The sequence below is a fragment of the Cervus elaphus genome, chromosome 2, assembly GCF_910594005.1.
Source record: "Cervus elaphus chromosome 2, mCerEla1.1, whole genome shotgun sequence".
NCBI classification, from domain to species: domain Eukaryota; kingdom Metazoa; phylum Chordata; class Mammalia; order Artiodactyla; family Cervidae; genus Cervus; species Cervus elaphus.
Genome location: NC_057816.1, coordinates 36,976,609 through 37,003,226, shown reverse-complemented (window position 1 = coordinate 37,003,226; position 26,618 = coordinate 36,976,609). Strand labels below are relative to the sequence as shown.

The following is a 26,618-nucleotide window of genomic DNA, read 5'->3' as shown; positions in this document are numbered from 1 at the left end:
AAGAATACTGGAGCAGATTGTCACGTCCTACTCTAAGGGATCTTCCCCACCCAGGGATTGAGCCCACGTCTCTTTTGTCTCCTGCATTGACAGGCGGATTCTTTACCATTTTGCCACCAATCGCTGGTATATATAGCTCTTTTAGGCCCTATTGTGTCTATCAACCCACACTCCAAGCCCTCATGGTTTCTGTACACAGATGAAAAAACCACTGGTCAACCCAGGGTTTTGTAATGACACGAGTTATCATTTCCCACTCAAGGCAGGCAAGAGATGGAAGAACACTTGTTTCTGGCAGAGCTGGTGCCTCTAGTTAGTCAGCAGAAAATTCTTCAGCCAGTGAAGGATCTGTGACAAGAGGAGATATAGGCCAAGTGGTCATCCACTTCCGCTTGGCACCTAAAGGGAACTGCAGGAAACACACTGAATCCTGTTAGGGAAAAGGCAAGATTTTTATAGATGGGTTAATTTCTTTCCCTGGAGACAATTTTCTCTTATCATATCACAAACTACTTTAGGCTGAAAGTGCAAGTAATAGACCAGGTAAAAATACTGCAGAATACTTCATCTACCTTCGACCTTAAATTATTCAAGTGGCTGCAGCCATTGGTCAACAGGAAGGCAGAAAGTGTCTCAGAGAGAAATGCCTGGCCGAAGAGATGAGGACTCACGCAGCGTTCCATCTAAGCCCCCACAGGCAGCACAGCGCACTGGAAAAATCAGAGCTTTGGCTCTGCCACTAGCAATGTGGCCTTGGCCTTGAGTGAATTATTTGACTTCTGTAAATGACAAAATATGTAAAATGCCCAAGAGGACAGGCCCAGAGAGAAGCGCTACATTGTCAGTGCCTTTTGTTTCCCTCATTACAATGCACCTATTTACATTTTTTTTCAGTTAGTTTTGAAACATTTAAAAATATAAACTAAAACATGAATGAAGGAATATAAGTGTATCATTTAATAAACTGTTGAAGGTAAACACCTTTATATTTGAGTCAAGAATAGAACTTTGCCAACAATTCCAGAATCTCCTCTCCACCTCAGAGAAACTGCTATCTTGACTTTCATAGTAATCAAGTGATGCACATAAGTGTGCATCTCAAAGCCCTGGAGTTTGGTCTTGCCCATTAAAGAAAAAATTTTCATGAGCTTTTAAAATGATTTATAGGCTCCCCTTCTATCTCCAGTTCCTTAAAATCATCTGTTGAAGAGCATGCATTATTTGATGTGCAGTTTCCTCGTCTGGATTTTGCTGATTTCATTTTTATTGATGTAGGTCCACATGGTCTTTTGTCAGTTGTATATTTCACAAACTGACTGGTAGATACAGAAGCAAGATTCGATTCAGGTTCAATCCCTCTGGCAAGATGAAAGGAAATCATATATTCTTTCATTAGGAAGCATATAATATCTTGTTTCGTTTTTTTTTTTGAAGACCTAATTGGCTTTATGGAATGATTCATGAATCAAGCAACAAGTCATCTAGTAAACAGACAGGTACTCCTATTTCTTTTTGGAATATTAGCAGTCATTGATGCTCAGTGAGTACATCCATTATTCATCAGTGGTTGCAAAATGGTGATATTCTATTTCTATCATTTATGAAATGTAATAATTGGAGTCTTTATAAGGAGAACTTCCCCACATCTATTTGGTTCTCCAATGGTACAGTTCGTATAAGAAAATTAAGATAAATGTCTAATTCTTTCTCTTTGTTTTTATCAGTTTTAAAGATAATGAATTGGTTCTCTATCATTATTTGAAGGCACCTGAGGTTTAAAATATTATTATACTCATGAAATACACACACACACATATAGATATATATACATATATATACATGTGTATATACAGATATATCATACCATATTCTGACCTTTAAAGCTTTTAAAAATTATTTATTTTTTACATATAGATGCATTTTGGTATTTTAAAAATGCATATTTAAATATTTTAGTTTTGGCTTTGTTGGGTCTTAGTTGCGACATGCAGGATCTTCTGCTGCAGCCTGTGGGCTCCAGATCACATGGCTGTGAGGTGCAGATTGAGGGCGTAGTTGCCCTGAGGCACGTGGGGTCTTAGCTCCCTAACCTGGGATGGAACCCTGTCCTGTGCGTTGGAAGGCTGATTCTTAACCACTGGACCACCATGGAAGTCCCTAAAACTGTTTTTCTTCACTGTTTTTTTTTTGTATCCTTCCAGTAATATTCTACACATACAAAACCACTTATAAATGTTGATAGTTATTTGTTTCACTATTTTACTATTAAAAACAATGTTATATGGAAAATCTTTAATATTTCCTTATATATGAATATATTTGTGGGATAACTTTCTAGAAGTGGAAATGCTGCCTCTGGAATTTTCATAGATAATGCCAAATCATCTTCCACAGAATTCATACCAATTACATTGCCATCAGCAATGTATCAGTGATTAGGCATCTTTCCAAAAAATACTTTAGGTTGCAAGGCCAAAGCAAGGGGTCAGAAAAGGATTGAGTTTTAACAGGGAGAGAAAGATGGGAAAAAGCCACGGTGGAGGTGAGAAATTGAAACTGGGTAAAGGAATTATAGCCACAGAAGAGCAGATACTAATTCGAAATGGTATCCAAAGAATAAAGGGGTAGGTGAAAGCAAACGGAAAAGTCTAGTACTGGCAGGTGGTGTGGAAAGAACACTGAATTTGAAGGCAGGAACTATGTCCCACAGTTATTGTCACAGTAGCTTTAAGAGGTATTATTTCTGTTTTACAAATAAGAAAGAAAAGGCTATGAAGATGCTGCTGCTGCTAAGTCGCTTCAGTCGTGTCCGACTCTGTGCGACCCCATAGACGGCAGCCCACCGGGCTCCCCTGTCCCTGGGATTCTCCAGGCAAGAACACTGGAGTGGGTTGCCATTTCCTTCTCCAGAAAACTTTCCTTAAGTCTGTGTAGTGACTCTATACTCTGTAGGATAAAGTTTGAGCTGTTTAGTACAGTAGACTACCTCTCCAACCTCAAATGTCAGACTTCTATTTCACAGGGTTGAAAGAAGTTTAAATGGTGTAATATATGTGACATCATCTATTAGAGTGTGAGCTTCTTGATGGCAGTTTTCTTAAACCTAGTGCAGTGGTAGGTACTTTCTAGAACTCAACACAAAATTTGCTGAATACTTTTAATGAATGATAGTGAAAGCGAAAGCCACTCAGTGGTGTCCGACTCTTTGCAATCCCATGGACTGTATAGTCCATGATTCCATGGGTCTCTTCCCAACCCAGGGATCGAACCCCGGTCTCCTGCATTGTGGGTGGATTCTCTACCAGCTGAGCCACAAGGGAAGCCCAAGAATACTGGAGTGGGTAGCCTATCCCTTCTCCAGAGGATCTTCCCGACCCAGGAATCGAACTGGGGTCTTTCTGCATTTCAGGCAGATTATTTACCAACTGAGCTTCCTTAATGAATGATAGGACCTAACAAATAAGTTATGATTATCAAAAAATGGATATTGACTCTTTTAAAGATCAGCAGCCAAAAGAAAACTCTGGTTGGCTACAACATCACATTAGATTCTGGTACCTATGCATAAGGGCTTGCCTGATGGCTCAGTGGTAAAGAATCCCCCTACCAAGCAGAAGTGGGTTTGATCCCTGGTCCAGGAAGATTCCCTGGAGAAGGAACTGGCAACCCATGGCTTTCATATTTGATAATTATCAAAAAAATTGAGAAAATGAATAATCCTGATTGAAAAAACCACATATCTAAATTTCTCTAGATAAATTTAGGGGTCTATATTTTATGTTTCCTTGGTAAAACACTTTGGGGGGTAAAAAAACAGCACTTTACACATATTTTATTCATTAAATGGTAGCAATCTCAATGAGTTGAAATTGAAATAGGTTTTTATTTGTGTAAAAATTTAGTTCACTTCCTTTCAAACTAATATAAGGCATTTTTATAATAAAGGACACTATGCCATAATGTTAATAAAAATAGAAATAAAATTCAGATTACTTAAAAGGAGGGAGAAAACCATAAGGCCCAGTGCAGTGCCTAAAATTGAGCATAATGTTTGGTTTTGGATTCCTTACAAGAAAAAGCAAAAACAGTCAATGATGAAGTTCTCATTATTAGAAAATAATTAAGCATATCAGTTTTAATAGGAGACAGTCTCTCCCCACCCTCGTATGAAATTATAAACAAAAAATTTTGTTGCACCTTGGGTAGAGGGTCCAGAATAGGCAGTGACTTTAAAGGACAAATGCTAACTAGATAATCCTTAAAGTTTTCCATCAGCTTTCTCTCCAACCTTAAGTTTCCAGAGTGTTTTTTTATTGAATCATTCTATCATCAAGGGAGAGTACACAGAAAACAATTGATGTTTGTTGTATGAATTCTTGAATTAAAAGAAATGTTATTGCCTGTCTTTATTTGACATTCAATAATAAAGGAGGCAGAATGGGGTAATAGAGTCTGGGAGTTAAGAGTTAGGCTCCCTCACATACTAACCTCAACTTTGTGTAAATGTGCATTTTGGGAAGACTTTTAGCATCTTTGTATCTGAGGTTTAGATCAGTGCTTTTTAACCTTGGTTTCACATTAGAATCACCTAGAGAGTTTGAGAAAACTACTGACATGTAAGATTTACCCTCACAAATATCAATAAATCTGGTCTGGGATGGGATCTAGGCATCAATATAATTTTAAAAGGTCCCAAGTGATTTTTTTTTTTCTTTTTTGGTCCCAAGTAATTTAAAGGAGAAGCCCATGGATGAGAACCACTAATTCAGATGTTTTCCATGGTCCCTTCCAGGTTGAAAATGCTAAGAATTGATGAAATCCAATATTTAGAAATGAAATAACTGTCTTAACAGACTAATAAAGGTAGTTGCAACTTTGAGGGTGGTTTTTAAAAATCATCTAAAAAAGAGTAAAAACCCTGGGACTTTTATTACTAAATGATAACTCACGGAAGGTCACATGTTGTAATATGTTCATAAATAATTTATCCATAAAACAATATGCTTAGGGGACAATCTTAACTCAATTTTGTTATGTGGGACATGGGTGACAGAAGATAACTTGCTTATGGTAAGGAATATAATAGGATTAGGAATTGTCCATTAAAGCAGGACCTTAGAAGGTCTTCATGTGAGAGGAATTATATATAAACTCTCAGCAGTGGAGGAAGGAAACAGTCTCAAAGAAGGTATAATCATAATCTGCCTCCTATATGATTTAGTAACCCAAATTTAGCTCATTTGGTGGATCTAAAATACCCTCACAGTGGAAATTAACACAATATTATAAGTCAACTATACTTTAATACAACAAATTAAAAAATAAAAACCCTTCAACTATGAACTTAAAGTTGTTTTACTGTTGTTGTTACTCAATTGCTAAGTCATGTCTGACTCTTTGAGACCCCATGGACTGCAGCATGTCAGGCTTCCCTGTCCTTCATTATCTCCCAGAGTTTGCTCAAACTCATGTCCTTTGAGTAAGCAATGTAATCTAACTGTCTCATCCTCTGCTGCCCTCTTCTCCTCTTGCCCTTAGTCTTCCGTAGCATCAGGTGGTCCAAGCATTGGAGCTTCAGCACCAGTCCTTAAGATGAATATTCAGGGTTGATTTTCTTTAGGATTGATTGGTTTGATCTCCTTGCTGTCCAAGTTGTTTTATATTGGTAGATTCCAGGCATTGTCAGAAGCAAATGGAAAACCCTTCCCAGAAAATACTTTTTTAGGCCTCAGAAATCGCATAAATAATTTCCCAAAGAAAACAGGTAGCTCCAGCTAAACTAGGCCTCAAGGAAACATGGCATTATGAGTGAGAACCAGGAGAAGACAAATATGACAGTGGGGATCTGCTGCTGCTGCTGCTAAGTCGCTTCAGTCATGTTGCTCTGTGCGACCGCATAAATAGCCCACCAGGCTCCCCTGTCCCTGGGATTCTCCAGGCAAGAACACTGGAGTGGGTTGCCATTTCCTTCTCCAATGCATGAAAATGAAAAGTGAAAGTGAAGTCGCTCAGTCGTGTCCAACTCTTAGCGACCTCATGGACTGCAGCCCACCAGGCTCCTCTGTCCATGGGATTTTCCAGGCACGAGTACTTAAGTGGGTTGCCATTGCCTTCTCCAAGTGGGGATCTATGAAGACTTTATTCAGACTGTCAAACAGAATATAAAACAACTATGCTTATTGTGTTCAAAGCAGTAGCAGGCAAAGTTAAAAATGTCTAGAGAAAAAGGAAGATGTGATACAGTAAATTTGAAAATCCAGCTTTTAGAAAATATATAATTTTTGAAAGAAAAACTCAATGGATTAGGTAGAAAAGTAGATTAGACACAGATAAAGAAGACAGTCGGAAAAAAACACATTTGTAAAAAAAAAAAATCCATAGGTCCAAGAACTCATGGAAATTATAAAACATTTTGAGTCAAATGATAACACTAACATACAAGTTTGGCCTCAGAAGAAAGTCTAGATAAAAGGTAAGACTTCGAATTCAACAGCTTATGAGTGGTAACTGTAGATGAGTGGAAAAATTCAACCAAAGAGTAGAAGGGCCAATAATAGAACACTAAGGCCATCATCTTTTAAAAGGTAGGCAAATACGGAAGGAGTCAAGCATGATATAAGGGGATGATCAGGCAGTACTTCTAAGACCTAAGTAAGAAAGGACCCTACCCTAGTCCCTTGGGTCTGGAGTGGAACATTTCTACTGGCTGAAGCAATATTTCTTTCACACGATAATATGAGACTGAGCTGCCAGAATGGTGCTTTTAGGTGACTCTCATATTGGACACAGGAAGAATTCAGGGTTTTGGGCTACCAAACCATCAAAAGAAAGGAAATGTTCCAGGTAGAGGACAAAGATTGTCAAACTGGACAATAAAAGAAAACCCAACTCATTTCTAAGACATAAAGATACAGAAAGTTTTAAAACAAAACACCCACCTCTCACAAATATGAACAAAGACAAAACTAATGTAGTACATTAATAATTAGATTTTAGGGAAAAAAGCATTAATAGCAATGAAACAGGACTTTAACCTTGAAATTGAGTTGTGTGGGCCTGTGCTTTGGCTCCCATTGGTCTGTGTTTTCCAACTCTTGCACTGTCTCTGGTCTACAGACCCCAGATTTGTGAGGTTGGGGACATTGTTCTTAACTCTGTCCGCCTCCCATCACTAGCACCAGGGAGATCGCTCTCCCCTCTCTGTAGGTTCTGCACCGTGGGTCAGGACAGGCCATCTTATCTGCAGCCTTTCAAGACTGTTGCTCTGCTATGACAACTGGCTCTTCCAATCAGTGTCCTCTCATTTCCCACTGATGGTGACATTTTGTTCTCTAGGCTTGGGCTTAAGCCTTACTGATGGAGAAATGGACATTCCTTGCACAAATGAAACCACTCTTCTCGCTTCACCCGTGTACCTCTGGATTATTCCTCCTGGGTGTGGCTAAGAGATCACAGTTTAGGAATGCAATAACTATAGCCTAAAAAGTTCAAGAGAAGACATGGTTAGAATGCGTATTCTATGTTTATGTTAGAAAAGTCCAGTGGCTAGGAAATGACTTATTATTCACATTTTCCTGCATTCTCTGGGTAAGACTTGCATTTTTGTTAATTATCGATGAAACAGAGTAATAATCTTTGTTACTGGAAGCCAGTACTCATAATGGCACAATGGATGCACCATCATGAGTAAAGATGTAACCAGCATTAAATAAATGATATTAGGGAACTGTAGAGCTAAGATGTATATAGTTCAGTACAATAGTAACTGCGTTACTACTCTAATTACAATGGGAGATATGAAATTAGCCAGGAATGGCACATTTGATAATAAAGAACATGAAGAGACTATATCTTTGTCCTATATACTAGAAAGACCCTTCGCATCACTGACTGGGCAATAAACATACACCTTTTCCTTATCCATTATTCTAAATATTTGCCGACAAACCACTCTACCTTATATGGGACCATGGGTTTTATAGTACATTTAAAAATCAAATTGTTTATAAAATCCCCGTAAAAAACAAAACAAAAAACCCTGCAGGCATGCCTGATTAGAGTCTAGGAGAAACCAGAAACCGCAACAATGTTATCTTGGAAATAGAGTGCAAAGAGATCAAATAGAATATGGAATGACAAATCCGTTGGACTAGAGGGTTAGAAAACTACCAACACCATAGCCACTGGAGGTGGGGCTGCCGCTGCTAAGTTGCTTCAGTTGTGTCTGACTGTGTGACCCCATAGACGGCAGCCCACCAGGCTCCCTGTCCCTGCGACTGGTGGGGAGAGAATTTCAGTAGGTTGAGCAGTGAGTGACGTGAAATTTGACAGTGACTATTTTTTTGGGGTCAAGACTAGCTATAAACAATATAAACAATAGTAGACAGAAATGCAGGAGCAACTATTACATGGAGCATCAAAAAGAATAATGAGTGAAATTGACTGCATATCATTCATGTCAATGTAGGGCAAAAACCACTACAATATTGTAATTAGCCTCCAACTAATAAAAATAAATGGAAAAAAAATTCTTGAGTAAATACTGATGGAGAGTGGGAAAAAGATTCATTTAACACAACTGGTAGACAACTGTTAACTTTTTTTTTTTTTTGGCCATGCTGTGTGACTTGTGGGATCTTAGTTCCCCAAGCAGGGACTGAACCTCAGGTTCTCAGAGTGAAAGTGCAGAATCCTAACCACTGGACTTCCAGGGAATTCTCTAATACTGACTCTACTCTTTTTCTTTTGGCTGTGCCGAGTCTTCACAGCATGCTTGGGCTTAGTTGCCCCATGGCATGTGGAAGTCTAGTTCCCTGACCAGGGATCAAACCTGCGTTCCCTCCACTGGAAGGCAGATTCTTAACCACTGGACCACCAGGGAAGTCCTCTGACTCTTTACTCTTAAAAAAAAGTACCTGAACAATAGAGATCTGGTGGGCAACATCTTAAGCAAGCCATCTTATTATCTGACATCACTAATAGTGGGACCACTTGACATTGTGTATCCTAATGTAATACAACATGAAAGGCACAACATAAACCTATGAAATATCTCCGTCAAAACCCTAAATCTAATTATGTTCTAGAAAATGAGACGAGACATAACCGAAAACCGTGGAGTCATTTTAAAGAAATCCTCGGCTGGTGCCCAGGTTGGATGCATGGGCTGGTGCACTGGGAAGACCCAGAGGGATCGGGTGGGGAGGGAGGTCGGGGGGGATCAGGATGGGGAATACATGTAAATCCATGGCTGATTCATGTCAATGTATGGCAAAACCCACAATATTGTAAAGTAATTAGCCTCCAACTAATAAAAATAAATGGAAAAAAAAAAAAAGAAATCCTCGGTAAACTTCAACAACAATTACAAGACAATGCAGGGGCAAGTAAAAAAGCTTAAATATGGGCTAAACATTAGATAATATTGAAGATGGGTATAATGGCAACAGCCGAAACAGAAAGACAGGAGGTGGTGGTCATTATTTTCTGAGATTACAGGATAAAAGTATTGGGTGAGGAGATAGAGACAAGTCGCTAAGGATGGGTGTGAGAAGGTAAGGGAATACCAGGTGATCTCCATGAAGTATGAGGCAAGGAGAGTAGGCTGGTCGGTGGTATGGAGAGAGTGAAGATTTGGAGTAGCTGCTGTGGGGAATGGCAAAAGCAGCTGACCGGAGACACAGAAAATTTTTATGGGGTGCATGGACTTCCCTGGTGGTACAGGGGATAAGAATTCGCCTGCCAGTGCAGAGGGCGAGGTTTTGGTCCCTGGTCTGGGAAGATTTCAAATACCACGGAGCAACTAAGCTCATGTGCCACAACTACTGAAGCCTGTGCATCCAGAGCCTGTGCTCTGCAATGAGCAGCCACTGCACCTCAATGAAGAGCAGCCCCTGCTCAGCCACTAGAGAAAACTTGTGCACAACAGACCTTCACAGGGCACAGGCGACATGATGCTAAGGACCTGAATGTCTAGAAACTATTCCTCATTTCTGCTCATTATTAGCCCTTTATCTTCCTATCATAGAACTCATTGATACTAATTGCTTGTTTATTCTTCTAGACCATGAGCTTCTTGAGGTAAAGGGCCTTGACTTTCATTTTTGAGTCCCCAGCACCTAGCGTAGTGCCTGGCATGTAGTAAAGTGAAGTCGCTCAGTTGTGTGTGACTTTGTAATCCCAAGGACTGTATAGCCTAGCAGGCTCCTCCAAAGGATTCAACAAATACAGACTAAATCAAATAGTGACAGTTTCACATTTAATTCAGTCTTTATTGACCCTTCTTCTGATTCAAATCCCACAGATGCTGCTGGGTTAACTGATTATCTACCATGCTCCCAGAGCAACATAAATGTAATATCCATTAAAAAGTTCCATTATTGTGTTTATTGTATTGTATTGAAATTATCTATTATATTTCTGTCTTACCTAGTAGACTAAAATCTTTTGAGATCAGTGATCTTGTAGCTTTGTATCACAAACCCAACAGTAGCTGGCAGGCATTTTCTGATCTAAGTTGAACAACTAAGAAAGACTAAGTTTTGGTCTGCAAAAGCTTTATTTCTGCATATATGTGTGATTTTAACAAATATTTTTAACAAGCAAAATTAACAGTATTACTTAAGTACAATCAACAATACAAGATAAAGTGCCAAATTATCTGAAATCAGAGCATTCTGGATAAAACGCTGGGAAAGACAATGGCTTCCCCTCGTTTATAGGCATAATAGCACCTCTTTTCTATTTGCTTCAAGTCTTCAAAATGGTAAGAATGCTTTCCATGACATTGGAGGCAGAGTTTCCAAAGAGATGTACCTTTAAAAGCTCAGAAATTGGGTTTAGGTGAAATTTTGTGAGAACAATTCAGGAGACCAAGCACTTTTAGTTTCAGGTGCTGAAGGTGACCAATTTTCTGAAAATGGAAGGCAACATTTGACTTCTGCACAAGAACCACGTCCCAAAACTGACTCTTTAAAAATCCAGCGTGACCTTATATTGTTACAGTCAGGAGTTTTCTGTTTTATAACTGCTGCTGTAAGCATATTCTTTAGATTTAACTTCTTCTTAATTAAGCATTTACCAGTTCTTTGCTTGACATATTTCAGTTTTTTTCTTGTTAACTCATTTTGATCAGGAGAATTATAAGCAGCATGGCATTTCTTTAGACCCATGGCCTGGAATCCAAGCATTTCTGAAGGAAATACTTTTTGTATGGTAGGAGGGACCCATTCGTCAGCATCAGTTTCAAGGCATTCAGTGACAGGATGGTTGTTGGAGACCTCTGGTGGTGTAATACCAGATACAGTAGGGCTTCTGGATTTCTGGCCGGGTGTCTTTATATTTTGTGGACAGATAGGGGTGGATTGCTGTGCGTCATTTGCAGAGGAAATCCTTGTTTTTTTATAGTTGGCATCAAGGTCCAAATTAAAGGCAGGTAATTTTTGGAAAGCTCCTTTCATCCCATGAATCCTACTTTGGTGGAATCCAATAACTGGAGTTGACTGTGAACACGGAACAAAGTCTTTGCTATATTCAAAATCATATTCTGAATCTGACTGAAAATAAGGTGGAGAGGGACAGGTTCTTGGATAGAGAGAGGCAGATGTGTTTTGCAAGGATAATTTTTGTAATGACTGGCTGGAGTTTTCAGAAAGTGATCTCAGTGAAAAATCAGATTCTGTATGATGACTTTCTGCCAAAGACTTACCCCACTGTAATAAAATATCCTGTGACCTTTTAGTCATTTCTGTTACAATGTCCACCTCTTTATCATCAAAGAGATCCACAGAAGCATTGTAGTTGCCTTCATGACCAGTAGAACAGTTCTGTGTTAGGTTATTACCAGTGTGTTCATAAAGCATTTCTCTCAATGTAGTCATACTTCTATTTGGAGTACTGTGAAGAGTTTCTAAAGGATATGTGAGTTTCCTGCAAATTGTCAAACTGTTGTCCTGACTCTTTGGCCGCCTACAGTATTGTTTATTTTCTAAGCTGGGAAAGTTGGAAACAACATTATACCTCCTAGAACGCAAAGTTTTTAACTTTTCACTCATTTCTGAAAGTGATTTTTCTCCACATCCATTACATTTGCTGCTGAGACAAGAATGGTCAGCTTCTGAAGTATTGTGCTTGCATGAAATTTCAGTCTCATGTGGTAGAATTCTTGTAGACTTAAGAGCAACTGTTGTGCCTGAGCCTTTTGAAGATGGAAACAGAGCTGACAAATGAACATTTGGTAGAGAATGTTCAGAAATGTCTCTTTTATTACCACTAAAAGAGAAAGCCTCTGCTGTGTTCTCAGGCTGTGATTCCTTATGAATGCTAGGACTTGGATTTGCTTCATGGCTGGAAAGGAAGTTATCTCTGCTGGAGTTTGCTTTGACTGTTGCTGGTGGTGACCTTAAGGCTATAGGTGGTGTATGCAAGGCTCCAGGGGTTCTTTGTGGGGTCAATGATAACCTGCTGTAGTCCACATGTAGTTTACTGATGTCATTATCTAGATGACATTTCCTGCTACTGGCATCTGTCTGGTTTACAGCGATTTCACTTTCGATAGCTACCAGAAATTTGTTTAGGCTTTCAGAGAGTGGCAGGTCATCCCAGATCTCGAGGTCACAGTCCTGGGAACTACTGGCTATTTCCTCAAGTCTGAGTGATGAAGACGGATAACACGTACATCTCTGCTGAAAGCTAGGGGGCGTATCTACCTCCTGATTCTGGTGACATGTTATCTCATGCTGAGAATAAATATTTTTAACTTCTACAGCACTGTGCAAGGATTTTGTATTCCTTGGTTCAAATGGCTCCTGTACTTTCATAGGGAATAAATTAGAGCCAGGAACTCCAGTTTCACGATGATTGCTATGAACTGCACTTGGCTGATTAGCCTGTAGGCCAAGTTCTTCATCTAACTTTTGTGCTGAGCTCTTTTTGTCCATATGTGAAACAAGGCTCCATGAACCCTGAATGGTATCAAGGCAGCTATTGGAACCAGTGGCCTCTGCAGAGGAGATGCACTTTCTGTTCTGGTGAAGAGTACCATTGGCCTCGCTTTGTTCCAAAACTGAAAAATCATCATCTGTTAGTTGTGAAACAACAGAAGTCAGTTGTAGGGATAGCTGCCAGAATCCTGAAAAATAATCTTTGCCATGGGGCTCAAAACAATAAGAACTGCTGTTAGGGCCACATAAGCTGCTGAGATCGCTATTCGAATTTTCTAAAGCAAGTAAGTGGCTATTAGGTGTCTGGGAGCCACAGTGAACTTTCCTGACAGCAGAAAGCTGCAAAAGCCGACGGAAATAGTCAATGACAGTGAAGCCTACAACACTTGGGTCTGGTGGAATGATCTGGCAAGCTACAAGTGCTTTAACTACTCTCTTGTGGTCTGAGCACTGCTCTGAGAAGTTACTGGAACCTGAACCTTTTCCATGCTGATTTTCAAAATTCTGTGAAAGAAGTAAATGAATTTAAATGAGAATAATTTTTTTCCCTTTGACTTAAACATGAAACAGGGATATAAAAGGTTAAAACAGATGTAGCTATAACTCCCACACCCATAATCTCAATTCCTCTAGCATGATAGGGTTATATAGGGAATTGTAATTATGGGAAAGTAAACCTTGGAGTAAAGAGACTTGTCTTCAAATTCTGTTTCGAACATTTCCTAATCTGGGGACTTTGGATAAGTTATTAGGAGCCTCAGTTCTTTCATTTATAAAATAAGGATAAAAAGGCAGGATTATTGTATTAACAATAACACACAAAAAATTGTGGTACTTAGCAAATAGTAGTTGCTCAATAAATGGTAGTTACTATTACATTTCTCACTAACTTACATAAACTTTGAATGTTTAAAGGAATGTTCTCATATTGTTAAAAAAAAAGGAGAAAAAAAGGCATCTAAGATTTTAACAAAGAAAACCTCTGTAGCTCCTAGTTTCAACTTCCCTTTGGGTTTTCTCACTGTTCAGCTGTGAAGTGCTCTGTTCCCTTTTTTAAAACCCTGATTGCAATACAGGCAAAATATTTATTTGCTCCCGTTAGCATACAAGAGACAGAAAATGATTATTCCTTAAGAGTCAGCACATTCTTTAGACTTTTTCTACAGTCACTTTTACATTTAAGACCATCCTTCCTAACCTATTCTTAGAGTTATCAGTACTCAGTTACTTTGCTTTCAATGTTACTTCCCTCCTTTTTGTAGATAAGAGTTGATTAAAGTTTTTCTATAGAATCTAAACCGAATTTAGAGAGTACTGCTGCTGCTGCTAAGTCACTTCAGTCATGTCTGACTCTGTGTGATCCCACAGACGGCAGCCCACCAGGCTCCCCCATCCCTGGGATTCTCCAGGCAAGAACACTGGAGTGGGTTGCCATTTCCTTCTCCAATATGTGAAAGTGAAAACTGAAAGTGAAGTCGCTCAGTCGTGTCCGACTCTTAGCGACCCCATGGACCGCAGCCTACCAGGCTCCTCCATCCATGGGATTTTCCATGCAAGAGTACTGGAGTGGGGTGCCATTGCCTTCTCCGTTAGAGAGTACAGTAAATACCAAATATCAAAACAAAATATCTAGCACTTGTGAATATATAATAAATTTAGATTTCTAAAGCTCTGAAAGCCTTTCAACAGGGCTCTTCTAGCTTTTGAAAGAAGATCTTGTCATATACATAATGTTTTAAAGGATCACCTATAGCCTATTTTTATGTAGTTCAAAGGGTTTCTACAGGCCCTCATGTTTATGACTCCTAAAAGCTACTTAGAAAATTAAAATAGTTTCATTACAATGGAAATATTAGCATAATACTAAGAACAAAACTAGTCTCAATTACCGTCACTCCAAAAATGAAGTTTTGTCCAACAAAGCAAGTTTCCACTGCTTTAGTTAATAGGTTTTGAGTTGTATCACTGTCCAGAGTTTCTGGAATTTCACTGGGATCCTGAATGTACCTTAATTGAAAAGAAAAGAAAAAATGGGAAAGCATGAAACTTTTGAGTTACATATAGAAAAAAGAAATGTGACTTTAACAGCTAGGTGTTTTGTTCCCTCTAGATTCCTATTGCCTAGAAAGACAAAAGCAGTTGATCAAGTGTGAATAAAGTAGATGCCTGTCAGTAATCAGGCCCAGCAATTATTCTAAAAGTGGCAGTGGGAGAAGTGGTGGGATCTTCAGCCCTTCTCCTCAATGCAGAAGGAAGTCTTTCCTCATTGCTGGCAATCCTGGCTGTGGTCCTTGGCTTTTCTTTTCTTCAAATCAGTTTGCTCACAGCTACAAGGAGATGGACAGAGATTTTCTCTCTCTCTCTCTATACACTTACATTGTCAGGACAACATCTTAACAGGTTCAATTATGCAGATGAAGTTTCAATGCAAATGAAATAAATGACAAAATTTCAACTTTTGATATGTAAATATTTCTTCAAATAGCTTCTTCCACCTCAAGAGACCTTAGCCACTTGATTTGAATAATCCTTCAGTTGGAAATGATTTTACTTTCTTCATCTATATTTTGCTAACTTGGATTAAAGTTTTGTAATTTAATACTCTAATTACAGTTTAGTTGGTCTGAATAAAAGGAGCATGGTTTTACATCACCACAATATGTATTCAGGAAACAAACGTTTTTCTCTTTCTTTCTTATCTTTTTAAATGAACTGATAATTTGAGGTCAAGTGATCATCTTTTTACTAAATGCATATTATTTTAAAAACACATATCTTCAAACTTGATGTACATGGCTAGGAAAAAGAATGCTTTAAATATTCTTACCTGTGCAAACCAGTGGCTGTGAGACCAAAAAATGCATCTAAGCAACTTCCAAATACAGTAATGCCAAATAATTTGTTTGACTCTGCAACTTTTAAGGAAAGCTTGTATCTGTAAATGGCATTTTCAGCTTCACCAGCAGAGCCACATTTTGGACAATTAGACCTGGAAAAGTGCAGGGAAAAGAGATGTTCACTAACTTTTTTTGTGATGTAAAATAATTCTGACAAAGTAAAGATTAAAAATATTTTCTGTACAAAATGTACAACTTACATTCTAAAATGATTTCAGATCAACCTCTTTTGAATTTTCTCTATTTATAAGTTACTTTTACTGGTGGGGGCAAACTAAATATAGTGAAGTAAATGCCACACCAAGAGAAGACCTAAAATTTAATGTCTATCTTCTGTTAAAAGAACAATGAGTAATCTTTAAATATTTATAAACAAAGTTCCTAGTCATATTTTTCTATGATAAAGATAACTTAACTTTTAAAAAAATTCAGTGAAGTATGTTGAGAATTTATTAGATTACAGAAACTAGATATAAAACATCTTGTTTAACTTGTGTTACAATTATGACCAAAGGCTTTCTTATAAGAAAATACTGTGTGTCAAGTATAACACTACTGTAATGTACTAGCTCTCTGGTCTCGGAATACATGCTGAGATCTTTAAACTTAAACCTACTCATCTGTGAAATCCAGGATTGAAGAAGGATAAAATGAGGCAAAGTATAAGAAAAGAATGTTAAAGAATCTAGTACAGATCTTGTCAAATTAATGTGTTTAATCTGCTTCTATCTCGTAATTAAATATTGGTTTACTGCCACTTCTGCTTATGTTTCCCCCTTTTCTAGTTGTTTGTACTATTTTGTACTATTTGCTGCCGAAGTGAGCACTAGTTGTTTGTATAATTTTGGAATTCTGCTATCCATCTTTAACATTCTTAATTTAGCAAACTGAACCCTTAAAACATCTGTGGTAATGGTTAATCCTAGAATGTTTTTTCTTCATGTCCCTAATGATTTGGCTTAAAAAAAGTGGAAAAGTGCAAATAGAAAATAATGTTAAAACATAGTTGTATAAATTTGATTGCTTCCAGATAGCCACTAGGGGGAGCCTAAATTCCATGACTCATAAGGTGACTATTTTGAACAAAGGTTAATCCTTCATATAAGTTACTGATTCGCCCTCATTACATCTGTGCTAATTGTTTTTTTATCCACAATGATAATGGAGAGGTGATAATCCATTCATATAATCTTAACCAAACTGGCTGGAGTCTGTGTAGTATTCTGGTCATAGAATAAAGTAAAGGTAATCCACTTACCAGGGTGATAAAACCTTACTAGTACCAAGCTCTAGTGAAATAAATTAGTGTTTAAAATGTTTTAAACATATATTAGAACTTCTTCAAAAATTATATATTAATAATGCATTCAAGTCTAATGCAAAATTCTTAGCAAATCTTAGAATTAATATGCATCAGTGTTTTACAATTTACAAATGTTTTCACGTCCAAGGTAAGAGAAACCCAAGTAAGATGGTAGGTACTGAAAGAAGGCATCAGAGGGCAGACAGACTGAAACCACAATCACAGACAACTAGCCAATCTGATCACACGGACCACAGCCTTGTCTAACTCAATGAAACTAAGCCATGCCATGTGGGGCGACCCAAGACGGTTGGGTCATGGTGGAGAGGTCTGACAGAATGTGGTCCACTGGAGAAGGGAACGGCAAACCACTTCATATTCTTGCCTTGAGAACCCCATGAACAGTATGAAAAGGCAAAAAGATAGGACACTGAAAGATGAACTTTCCAGGTCGGTAGCTACCCAATATGCAACTGGAGAGCAGTGGAGAAATAACCCCAGAAAGAATGAAGAGATGGAGCCAAAGCAAAAACAACACCCAGTTGTGGATGGGACTGGTGATAGAAGCAAGGTTCAATGCTGGAAAGAGCAATATTGCATAGGAACCTGGAACGTTAGGTCCATGAATCAAGGCAAATTGGAAGTGGTCAAACAGGAGATGCAAGAGTGAACATCGACATTCTAGCAATCAGTGAACTAAGATGGACTGGAATGGGTGACTTTAACTCAGATGACCATTATATCTACTACTGTGGGCAGAAATCCCTTAGAAGAAATGGAGTGGCCATCATAGTTAACAAAAGAGTCTGAAATGCAGTACTTGGATGGAATCTCAAAAATGACAGAATGATCTCAGTTCATTTCCAAGGCAAACCATTCAATTATCATGGTAATCCAAACCTACGCCCCAACCAGTAACGCTGAAGAAGTGGAAGTTGAATGGTTCTATGAAGACCTACAAGACCTTTTAGAACTAACACCCCAAAAAGATGTCCTTTTCATTATAGGGGACTGGAATGCAAAAGTAGGAAGTCAAGAAACACCTGGAATAACAGGCACATTTGGCCTTGGAGTACAGAATGAAGCAGGGCAAAGGCTAATAGTTTTGCCAAGAGAATGCACTGGTCATAGCAAACACCCTCTTCCAACAACACAAGAGATGACTCTACACATGGACATCACTAGATAGCCAACACTGACTGATTATATCCTTTGCAGCCAAAGATGGAGAAGCTTTATACAGTCAGCAAAAACAAGACCAGGAGCTGATTGTGATGCAGATCATGAACTCCTTATTGCCAAATTCAGACTTAAAGTGAAGAAAGTGGGCAAAACCACTAGACCATTCAGGTACGACCTAAATCAAATCCCTTATGACTATACAGCGGAAGTGAGAAATAAATTTAAGGGACTAGATCTGATAGACAAGAGTGCCTGATAAACTATGGACGGAAGTTCGTGACATTGTATAGGAGACAGGGATCAAGACCATCCCCAAGAAAAAGAAATGCAAAAAAGCAAAATGGCTGTCTGAGGAGGCCTTACAAATAGCTGTGAAAAGAGAAGCGAAAAGCAAAGGAGAAAAGGAAAGATATACCCATCTGAATAAGGAGTTCCAAATTCTTTGGAACTTAGCAAGGAGAGATAAGAGAGCCTTCCTCAGCGATCAATGCAAAGAAACAGAGGAAAACAATAGAACAGGAAAGACTAGAGATCTCTTCAAGAAAATTAGAGATACCAAGGGAACATTTCATGCAAAATGGGCTCAATAAAGGACAGAAATGGTATGGACCTAACAGAAGCAGAAGATATTAAGAGGTGGCAAGAATACACAGAAGAACTGTACAAAAAAGATCTTCACAACCCAGATAATCATGATGGTGTGATCACTCACCTTGAGCCAGACATCCAGGAATGTGAAGTCAAGTGGGTCTTAGGAAGCATCACTATGAACAAAGCTAGTGGATGTGATGGAATTCCAGCTGAGCTATTTCAAATCCTAAAAGATGATGCTGTGAAGGTGCTGCACTCAACATGTCAGCAGATTTGGAAAACTCAACAGTGGCCACAGGACTGGGAAAGGTCAGTTTTCATCCCAATCCCAAAGAAAGGCAATGCCAAAGAATGCTCAAACTACCGCACAATTGCACTCATCTCACATGCTAGGAAAGTAATGCTCAAAATTCTCCAACACAGGCTTCAGCAATACATGAACCGTGAACTTCCAGATGTTCAAGCTGGTTTTAGAAAAGGCAGAGGAACCATAGATCAAATTGCCAACATCCGCTGGATCATCGAAAAAGCAAGAGAATTCCAGAAAAACATCTATTTCTGCTTTATTGACTATGCCAAAGCCTTTGACTGTGTGGATCACAATAAACTGTGGAAAATTCTTCAAGAGATGGGAATACCAGACCACCTGACATGCCTCTTGAGAAACTTATATGCAGGTCAGGAAGCAACAGTTAGAACTGGAAATGGAACAACAGTCTTGTTCCAAATAGGAAAAGGAGTATGTCAGGATATATATTATCACCCTGCTTATTTAACTTATATGCAGAGTACATCATGAGAAACACTGGGATGGAGGAAGCACAAGTTGGAATCAAGATTGCCAGGAGAAATATCTATAACCTCAGATATGCAGATGACACCACCCTTATGGCAGAAAGTGAAGAGGAACTAAAAAGCCTCTTGATGAAAGTCAAAGAGGAGAGTGAAAAAGTTGGCTTAACGCTCAACATTCAGAAAACTAAGATCATGGCATCCGGTCCCATCACTTCATGGTAAATAAATGGGAAACAGTGGAAACAGTGTCAGGCTTTATTTTTTTGGGCTCCAAAATCACTGCAGATGGTGATTGCAGCCATGAAATTAAAAGACGCTTACTCCTCGGAAGGAAAGTTACGACCAACCTAAATAGCATATTAAAAAGCAGAGATATTACTTTGCCAACAAAGGTCTGTCTAGTCAAGGCTACGGTTTTTCCAGTGGTCATGTATGGATATGAGAGTTGGACTATGAAGAAGGCTGAGTGCTGAAAAATTGATGCCTTTGGACTGTGGTGTTGGAGAAGACTCTTGAGAGTCCCTTGGACTGCAAGGAGATCCAACCAGTCCATCCTAAAGATCAGTCCTGGGTGTTCACTGGAAGGACTGATGCTGAAGCTGAAACTCAATACTTTGGCCACCTCATGCGAAGAGTTGACTCATTTGAAAAGACCCTGATGCTGGGAGGGATTGGGGGCTGGAGGAGAAGGGGACGACAGAGGATGAGATGGCTGGACGGCATCACCGACTTGATGGACATGAAATTGAGTAGATTCTGGGAATGGTGATGGACAGGGAGGCCTGGGGTGCTGCGATTCATGGGGTCGCAAAGAGTTGGACACGACTGAGCGACTGAACTGAAGTTTGTTCCTTCATATGAAATTATCATATTCACATACACACCACACACATATATATGATAATCTTCTCAAATGAAGGACTAAACTTAAAAAAGATTTTGAGGGTTCGTTTAAGTATTGATTTATTTGGCTGTGTTAGTTCTTAGCTGCAGCAAGCAGGCTTCTTTGTAGTAGTGGTGTGAGGCCTCTAGGGCATGCAGGCTCAGTAGTTGTAGTGTGCAGGCTTAGTTGCCCCACTGCATGTGGGATCTTACTTCCCTGACCAGGGATCAAACCCGCATCCCCTGCATTGGAAGGCAGATTCTTAACCACTGGACCACCAGGGAAGTTCCCCCCAAACTAACTTTATACAGCTGACCCTTGAACAACACAGATTTGAACTGCAGGGGTGTACTTATCCATGGATTTCACACCCCCCGCCCCCAACAGTGAACACTATGGTACTGTATATTCTGTGGTTGGTTAAATTCTTGTATTTTCCTTCTCACACTTTCAGGTTTATTTTTACCTTTTGGAGACCAGGATTATCCGAGAAAAGCACTTTTGACATGAAGGATATATAAAACTAGAATTCTGGAGAGCAAGAACTGAGGCAAGAAGAAATTTTCTTCTTCTGTTCATGTGTTCTCACTGTGGCCTGCAAAACAAAGTAGCCCTGGGATGAATGGCAAATCTTTAACTGCATGTGAATATCTCATTTCTTAGGAAAATCACCTAACCTTCACTACAAAGTCAATAGATATTTTTTGTAGTAAGTGTCAGTATATTGGAAAACTAATTTTCTTTTTCTATATAGTTAAGAAAGTAAGACTTAAAACAGAGTAGCTCAAGCAAATATTGGGTTTTTGAATAAACGTTCTACCCTGGTAATTCAAGAAAGGTATCATTTAACTTCTTTCAACATCTTTCTAAGAAGAGCTATACAGAACTTGTTTCTACCATTAACAGGAAAGAACATAAATGAACTTACATGAATGTTTAAACCTGTATTGGTGGGAAACCGTTCTTTTTATCGGGAAAAAATCACTTCATTAGATTTTAGTATTTGGTCTGGGTACATTTTTATACAACCTGAAGAGGGAAAAAAAGACATTTTAGAGTGTACAAATAGAAAAACAAAAATCAAAGAAGAGTTCAAAGTGCTTTATGAGCCTTGTATAAAACACATCAGAGAAGTAAAACAACAAAATAGCAATTCACCTCTTTTATATTTTCTTTTTAAAAATTCAAATGTTGGTTTATCAAAAATTTTAAAACTCATTAGTTTATATATAGCATAATGTAAATGCTCTGAAATAAACATCTCTTCAGATGTTCAAGATAAAGCTATATTAATAAATTTTCATTTGCAAACACATGGCAAAATCTTTCAATTTCTGAAAATGGATGAAACATTCTGAGACCGGCATCAGCAAATTTTGATAAAGTGGAAGTCATTAGTTTAAAAATCATAAAACAATCTTTTACATATAGCTCATCCTGAGAATGATGACAAATTTATAAGTATGATTTTGGAATGGATATATTAAAGTGACACTAATCCTGTCTATCAATCAGAATATTTCTGTGAAAATAAAATCTTGCCACCCGAAGGCAGTTAAGATGGAAACTTACAAAGATTATAGACAAATGGATTTGCCTAAATCACTGATTTATGTTATTAAAGGGGGCATAGGAAACAAACAAAAAAAGAAAAAACAAAGACATTTCACCTTGCTTAATTCTTGTTGAAGTCCTTGCTTTTGTACCCTTAGGCTTACATGACTAATAAGGTTCTACCAAAAGCAGATCCGTATTCTTAGATTTGGCTGCCACCTCAGGCCACATGGCAATCTCTAAGGATGAGGCAGAGGAGGTGACACAGTGGAAAGGCAGGCCAGAGAACACTGCTACTATTAGTGCTATTGACGTCAAGTTCCTTCTTAACAAGCAGCAAATGATGGAATGTATGTCAGCAAAGGCATCTTTTCCAAACATCTCTAAAATCCAGTTTGGGTAGAGTGTTAATATGGTGGTACAGCTACCTATGTGCTGAAAAGTGAAGTGTTAATTGTTCAGTCATATCTGACTCTCTGCAACCCCATGGACTGTAGACCGCCAGGCTCCTCTATCCATGGGATTCTTCAGGCGAGAATACTGGAGTGGGTTGCTGTTTCCTCCTCCAGAGAATCTTCCTGACCCAGGGATTGAACCTGTGTCTCCTGCATTGCAGGCAGATTCTTTACCATGAGCCACAATAGAAGCCCATATATGAGCTAGGGGAGATAAAACAGGGCAAAACTCCCTCCTGAAAATGTGGTCTTTTATCTGCTTAAAATCTTGTAGTTTGAAATGAAGCCTCAATTCTCCACAATGCCTGTAAGGCCTTAGCTCATCCAGCACTACCTCTTTGACCTCACCTTGTCCCACGTGCCCTCTTTAATCACTACACTTCAAGCCATGCCCGCCTTCTTTCTGCTCCTTAAATGCACAAAATAACTTCTCTTTTCAGGCTTCTGTTCTTACTTTTCTCTTTGTCTATAAAGCTTTTCCCTTAGTTCTTCAAATAGTTGGCTCTCATCCTCATCATTAAATCTTTAATGTTACCCTGTAGAGAGCTCCTTTTCATTTCAATAAATACTCTCTTCTGCTTGGTTTCCATATCATCCATTTTATTCCTTTATGGTACTAATCACACTTGTGAAATATGCCATCATGAAAATGTATATATCAGATGATACATGCTCCCTTGTTTCTGTTAGTTCTACCCTCATTAGTCTGAAAGTTTCATGAGGATGGGGGCCTGGTCTATCAAGTCACCAGTAAATCAAAAACATATATAAGCAGAAATATTTGGGAATTAACTTCTAAATTAATTGTGCAAGCACTAATTGCTATATTTTTAAAGGCAAGAAATTGGTTAAATTGTTATTATTTAAGGGTTTATTGCCCTCTAGTGGAGAAATAAGTATGTTCAGAAAACAATGGGTAAATTTGAGAACGGAAATGAAAAAGGTCATTAAGGTATTTTTATTATTTGCATTTCACTTGGTAAACTCAGCAAATAGCAAAAAGACTTTCCATCCATTGGCAGTGGACAAATATGAAATCAGATCCTTTTGGGCAGTCACTATTAGTCACTCCCTTTGCTGTTTCCATAGCATTTCCTTATGATTCTCGTCATCTAGTTTGTTTTGTCTCTCTCTAGCACCTGACTTAAGGTATTGAACCCATGTTTGATGGACAACTGAATGAAGCATGAGGAATGAGCAAATACTAAAGTTAGGAAAACATGATCACAGACTTAGGAACAATTCCATATGTGGTATCTACCTGCGGTTTATCTTTCTTCTTGATTTTATTGGGGAGGACGGTGATACAGCATTACATTGTTTTCAGTTCCACCACAGTCAACAAACCATATTCCAATTTAATAAATTCAGTATGTGCTCAGTTGCGCCTGACTCTGTGGCCCCATGGACGTAGCCTGCCAGGCGCTTCTGTTCATGGAATTTTCCAGGCAAGGATACCATAGCAGGTTGTCATTTCCTATTCCAGGAGATCTTCCAGACCCAGGAATCGAACCCGCGACTCTTGTGTTTCCTACATCAGCAGGCAGATTCTTTACTACTAGTGTCCCCTGGGAAGTCCAAGTTCAATATACTTACTTATTTATCAATTTTTATTGTGCAGTTGATAAATATCAGGTGATGGGAATAATATAAGTGATGAACAAAATAGATAAGGTCCCTAGATCTATAGCTTAGTAAGAGATAGGTGGAAAATTCTATACAGGAAAAGTACATTATACCACGAGAAAATATAACAGGGGGACTGACTCAGTCTAAGACTATGGCCAAAAGATGAAATCACTCCTTTAAAAAACTGGCCCACACTTCTAATGGCACACAGAAAAGAAGATGTGACTAACTCCTCTCCCTTTCTTCATTCCTCCTCAAACTGCTCTTGCTTTGCAAGAAAATCTTTGTCATTCTGTTGCTCTCAGAGTTCCCATTTCATATATTATAGGACAGACTCCTCAGCTATGGAAAGGGTAGTTATTTTGAATTGCTTTATTAAAGCTGTCTAATGGCCTCCCTCCAAGGGTGCATACTTTGTCTAATCTTTCTAAAGGCAGTCATAACAAGTCCCTGAGAAATGATCTTCTGACATTAAAATGAAAATTCTGGAAAAGGGAGAGGAAGGCAGGAGATTAAAAAAAAAATGAAATAAACAAAAAACAGACAAAACCTCTTTTGTTTGGAGAAATACTGATGAAAAATATTTAAAAAATACTACTCAGGAAACTCTTAGTGAGTATCAAGCACAGTTTGTTCATTGCACTTAAGACAGGTAAAGTTCCAGAGATGGGGAAGGGGACAGGGTTACAGATAGAAAAAAATCATCTCATGCAGCTGTCCTTTCTGAACACATTCCAGCAACACTGGCCTTTTCTTAGTTTCTTGAATATTAAGATGCTAAGTTCTTTCCTGCTTTAAGGCCTTCACAAAACCTGTTCACTCTGGAATTTTCTTCCTTTCTTCTATTGCATAGTTAGATCATTCTCATCTTCTAGGCCTCAATTTAAGTGTCAATTCCTCAGAGGCCTTCCCAGACAAACCTAACTCAAATATATTCCACTTCATTCTTTTTAAGTCCACACATAAAAAGTTTAACTTCCATTAGGAAGGAATCTCTCACACACACACACACACACACACACACACACACACACACAAAGGAAGGAATCTCACATCTTGTTCACCATTGTGATCCTAATACCTAGAAGTTCTTGGCACAGAGGGAGACACTTAAAAACTATCTGTAGAATGAGTAAGTAACTACTGGGTGCTTTGTGACCCAATTTTGCAGGATGATGAAAGGCTTCCTGATTTAGAAAGCTTCATAAATTGAGACCTAAAGAATGAGTAAGGAGGGAGGTGGGAGGGGGGATCGGGATGGGGAATACATGTAACTCTATGGCTGATTAAAATTAAAAAAAAAAAAAAAAAAAAAAGAATGAGTAAGAACTAGGTGGAATGGGATTCAGAAGGAGTCTGAAGGTGAGGGAGAATGGTGCATTTGAGGGACTCAAAAGGACATTCCATGTGGTTGGAGCACAGGGCTGGAGAGATGGAAAAACAAAGTTGGAGTACTAGGCAAAGGCCAGACAAGAAGGGCCCCGTTAACCACGTTAAGGAGTTTAGATTTAAACCTGAGGGCAAAAAGGGGCGACCAAAGGAAGGTTTCTAATGGGGAGTGCCCTGATCAGATTTGTACTTTATCTGCCTAGCAACGTGGAGACTGGATTGGAACGTAAGGAAATTGAAAGAACCAGCTGGGAGGCTACAGTCATAGTTATGAAGCAGTTGTGCTGAACCAAAGTAAAACTGGCGAGAAGTGTATGGATTGAGATATTCAAGAGGTTGGTATGGCTTGATGTGAGAGACAAGGAAGGTACCTAGAAAACTTGTTTCTGGTTTGAACACCCTGCTCAGTTGAAGCACTTGTCCCTCTGAGTCATCAAAGCAGTTTGGAAAAGATCCCTTTTCAGCAGATACTACTGGGCATAGCAGCCAGCTGTGTACGAACCTCCGAGCACCTCAAAAATTGCAGTAGCACCTTTTTCCTCCCTGTATTTCGGGTTCCAGACACTTACCCGTTTCCAGGTCGATGGCACACACAAACGCTCTCTGATTGACTGCAACAGCACCGTCTAAAATGAAAAGAACTGACCTTCTCACTCTTCTACTCTCATAACCGCCCTTTTATGGAAGAGACTGACTCCTGAAAAAACAACGTAGAATGCTCTGAGGCTGACTCAGAACGACGTTTAAGGGTCTTCTTAGGAGTCTCCGGCCCTTGTTACCCGAGAATCTCCTCCCGCACCTCCTCACCTGAGGCAGAAGACCAGGAACCTGCCCGGGCGAAGCTCAGTGACGCGGATCCCCAGGACTCAAGCGGCAAGAGAGTGTCTTCCAATCGAATCTCCCGCGCCTCCTTCCGCCGGAAGTGACGCCATGACTGTCTGGCCTCAGAGCCAATCAGAAGAAGACGCCGCCGAGGGTGGAGAGGTAGCGCGACAACTT

The 26,618-nt window shown here is 39.0% G+C and overlaps 2 protein-coding genes across 5 annotated transcripts in view; one reads left to right on the top strand and one right to left on the bottom strand.

Annotated features, from left to right (window-relative positions):
* DDIAS (DNA damage induced apoptosis suppressor) lies at window positions 1-26,561 on the bottom strand. 4 transcript variants are annotated; one of them, XM_043875773.1, is made up of 7 exons: window positions 26,427-26,561; window positions 26,189-26,316; window positions 21,521-21,621; window positions 21,059-21,187; window positions 15,769-15,930; window positions 14,831-14,948; window positions 1-430 (listed from the first exon to the last, which is right to left on the bottom strand). In XM_043875773.1, the coding sequence occupies exons 4-7, from the start codon at window positions 21,169-21,171 to the stop codon at window positions 314-316; spliced, it is 510 nt and encodes a 169-aa protein (XP_043731708.1). In that variant the 5' UTR covers window positions 21,172-21,187; window positions 21,521-21,621; window positions 26,189-26,316; window positions 26,427-26,561; the 3' UTR covers window positions 1-313. The 4 variants fall into 4 exon arrangements, with proteins under 4 accessions (XP_043731708.1, XP_043731699.1, XP_043731680.1 ...); XM_043875745.1 differs by lacking the exon at window positions 1-430 and adding an exon at window positions 10,390-13,445 and having other exon boundaries at window positions 26,427-26,556; XM_043875764.1 differs by lacking the exons at window positions 1-430; window positions 26,189-26,316 and adding an exon at window positions 10,389-13,445 and having other exon boundaries at window positions 26,427-26,560.
* Window positions 26,561-26,618, top strand: part of LOC122676504 (prolylcarboxypeptidase) — an 80,561-nt gene continuing 80,503 nt past the window's right edge. Inside the window, exon 1 of the mRNA XM_043875795.1 lies at window positions 26,561-26,618. The gene's annotated coding sequence lies outside the window, so the exon portion shown is untranslated.

What these genes read in the sequence shown, in the direction of transcription:
- DDIAS (XM_043875764.1), bottom strand. Translation starts at nt 21,171, where the DNA reads ATGAACAGAAGAAGAAAATTTCTTCTTGCCTCAGTTCTTGCTCTCCAG. An exon ending in ATAATCCTGGTCTCCAAAAG is followed by an intron (nt 15,931 to 21,058) that starts GTAAAAATAAAC and finishes GCACTTTTCCAG; the next exon opens with GTCTAATTGTCCAAAATGTG. An exon ending in ACAGCCACTGGTTTGCACAG is followed by an intron (nt 14,949 to 15,768) that starts GTAAGAATATTT and finishes TTTTCAATTAAG; the next exon opens with GTACATTCAGGATCCCAGTG.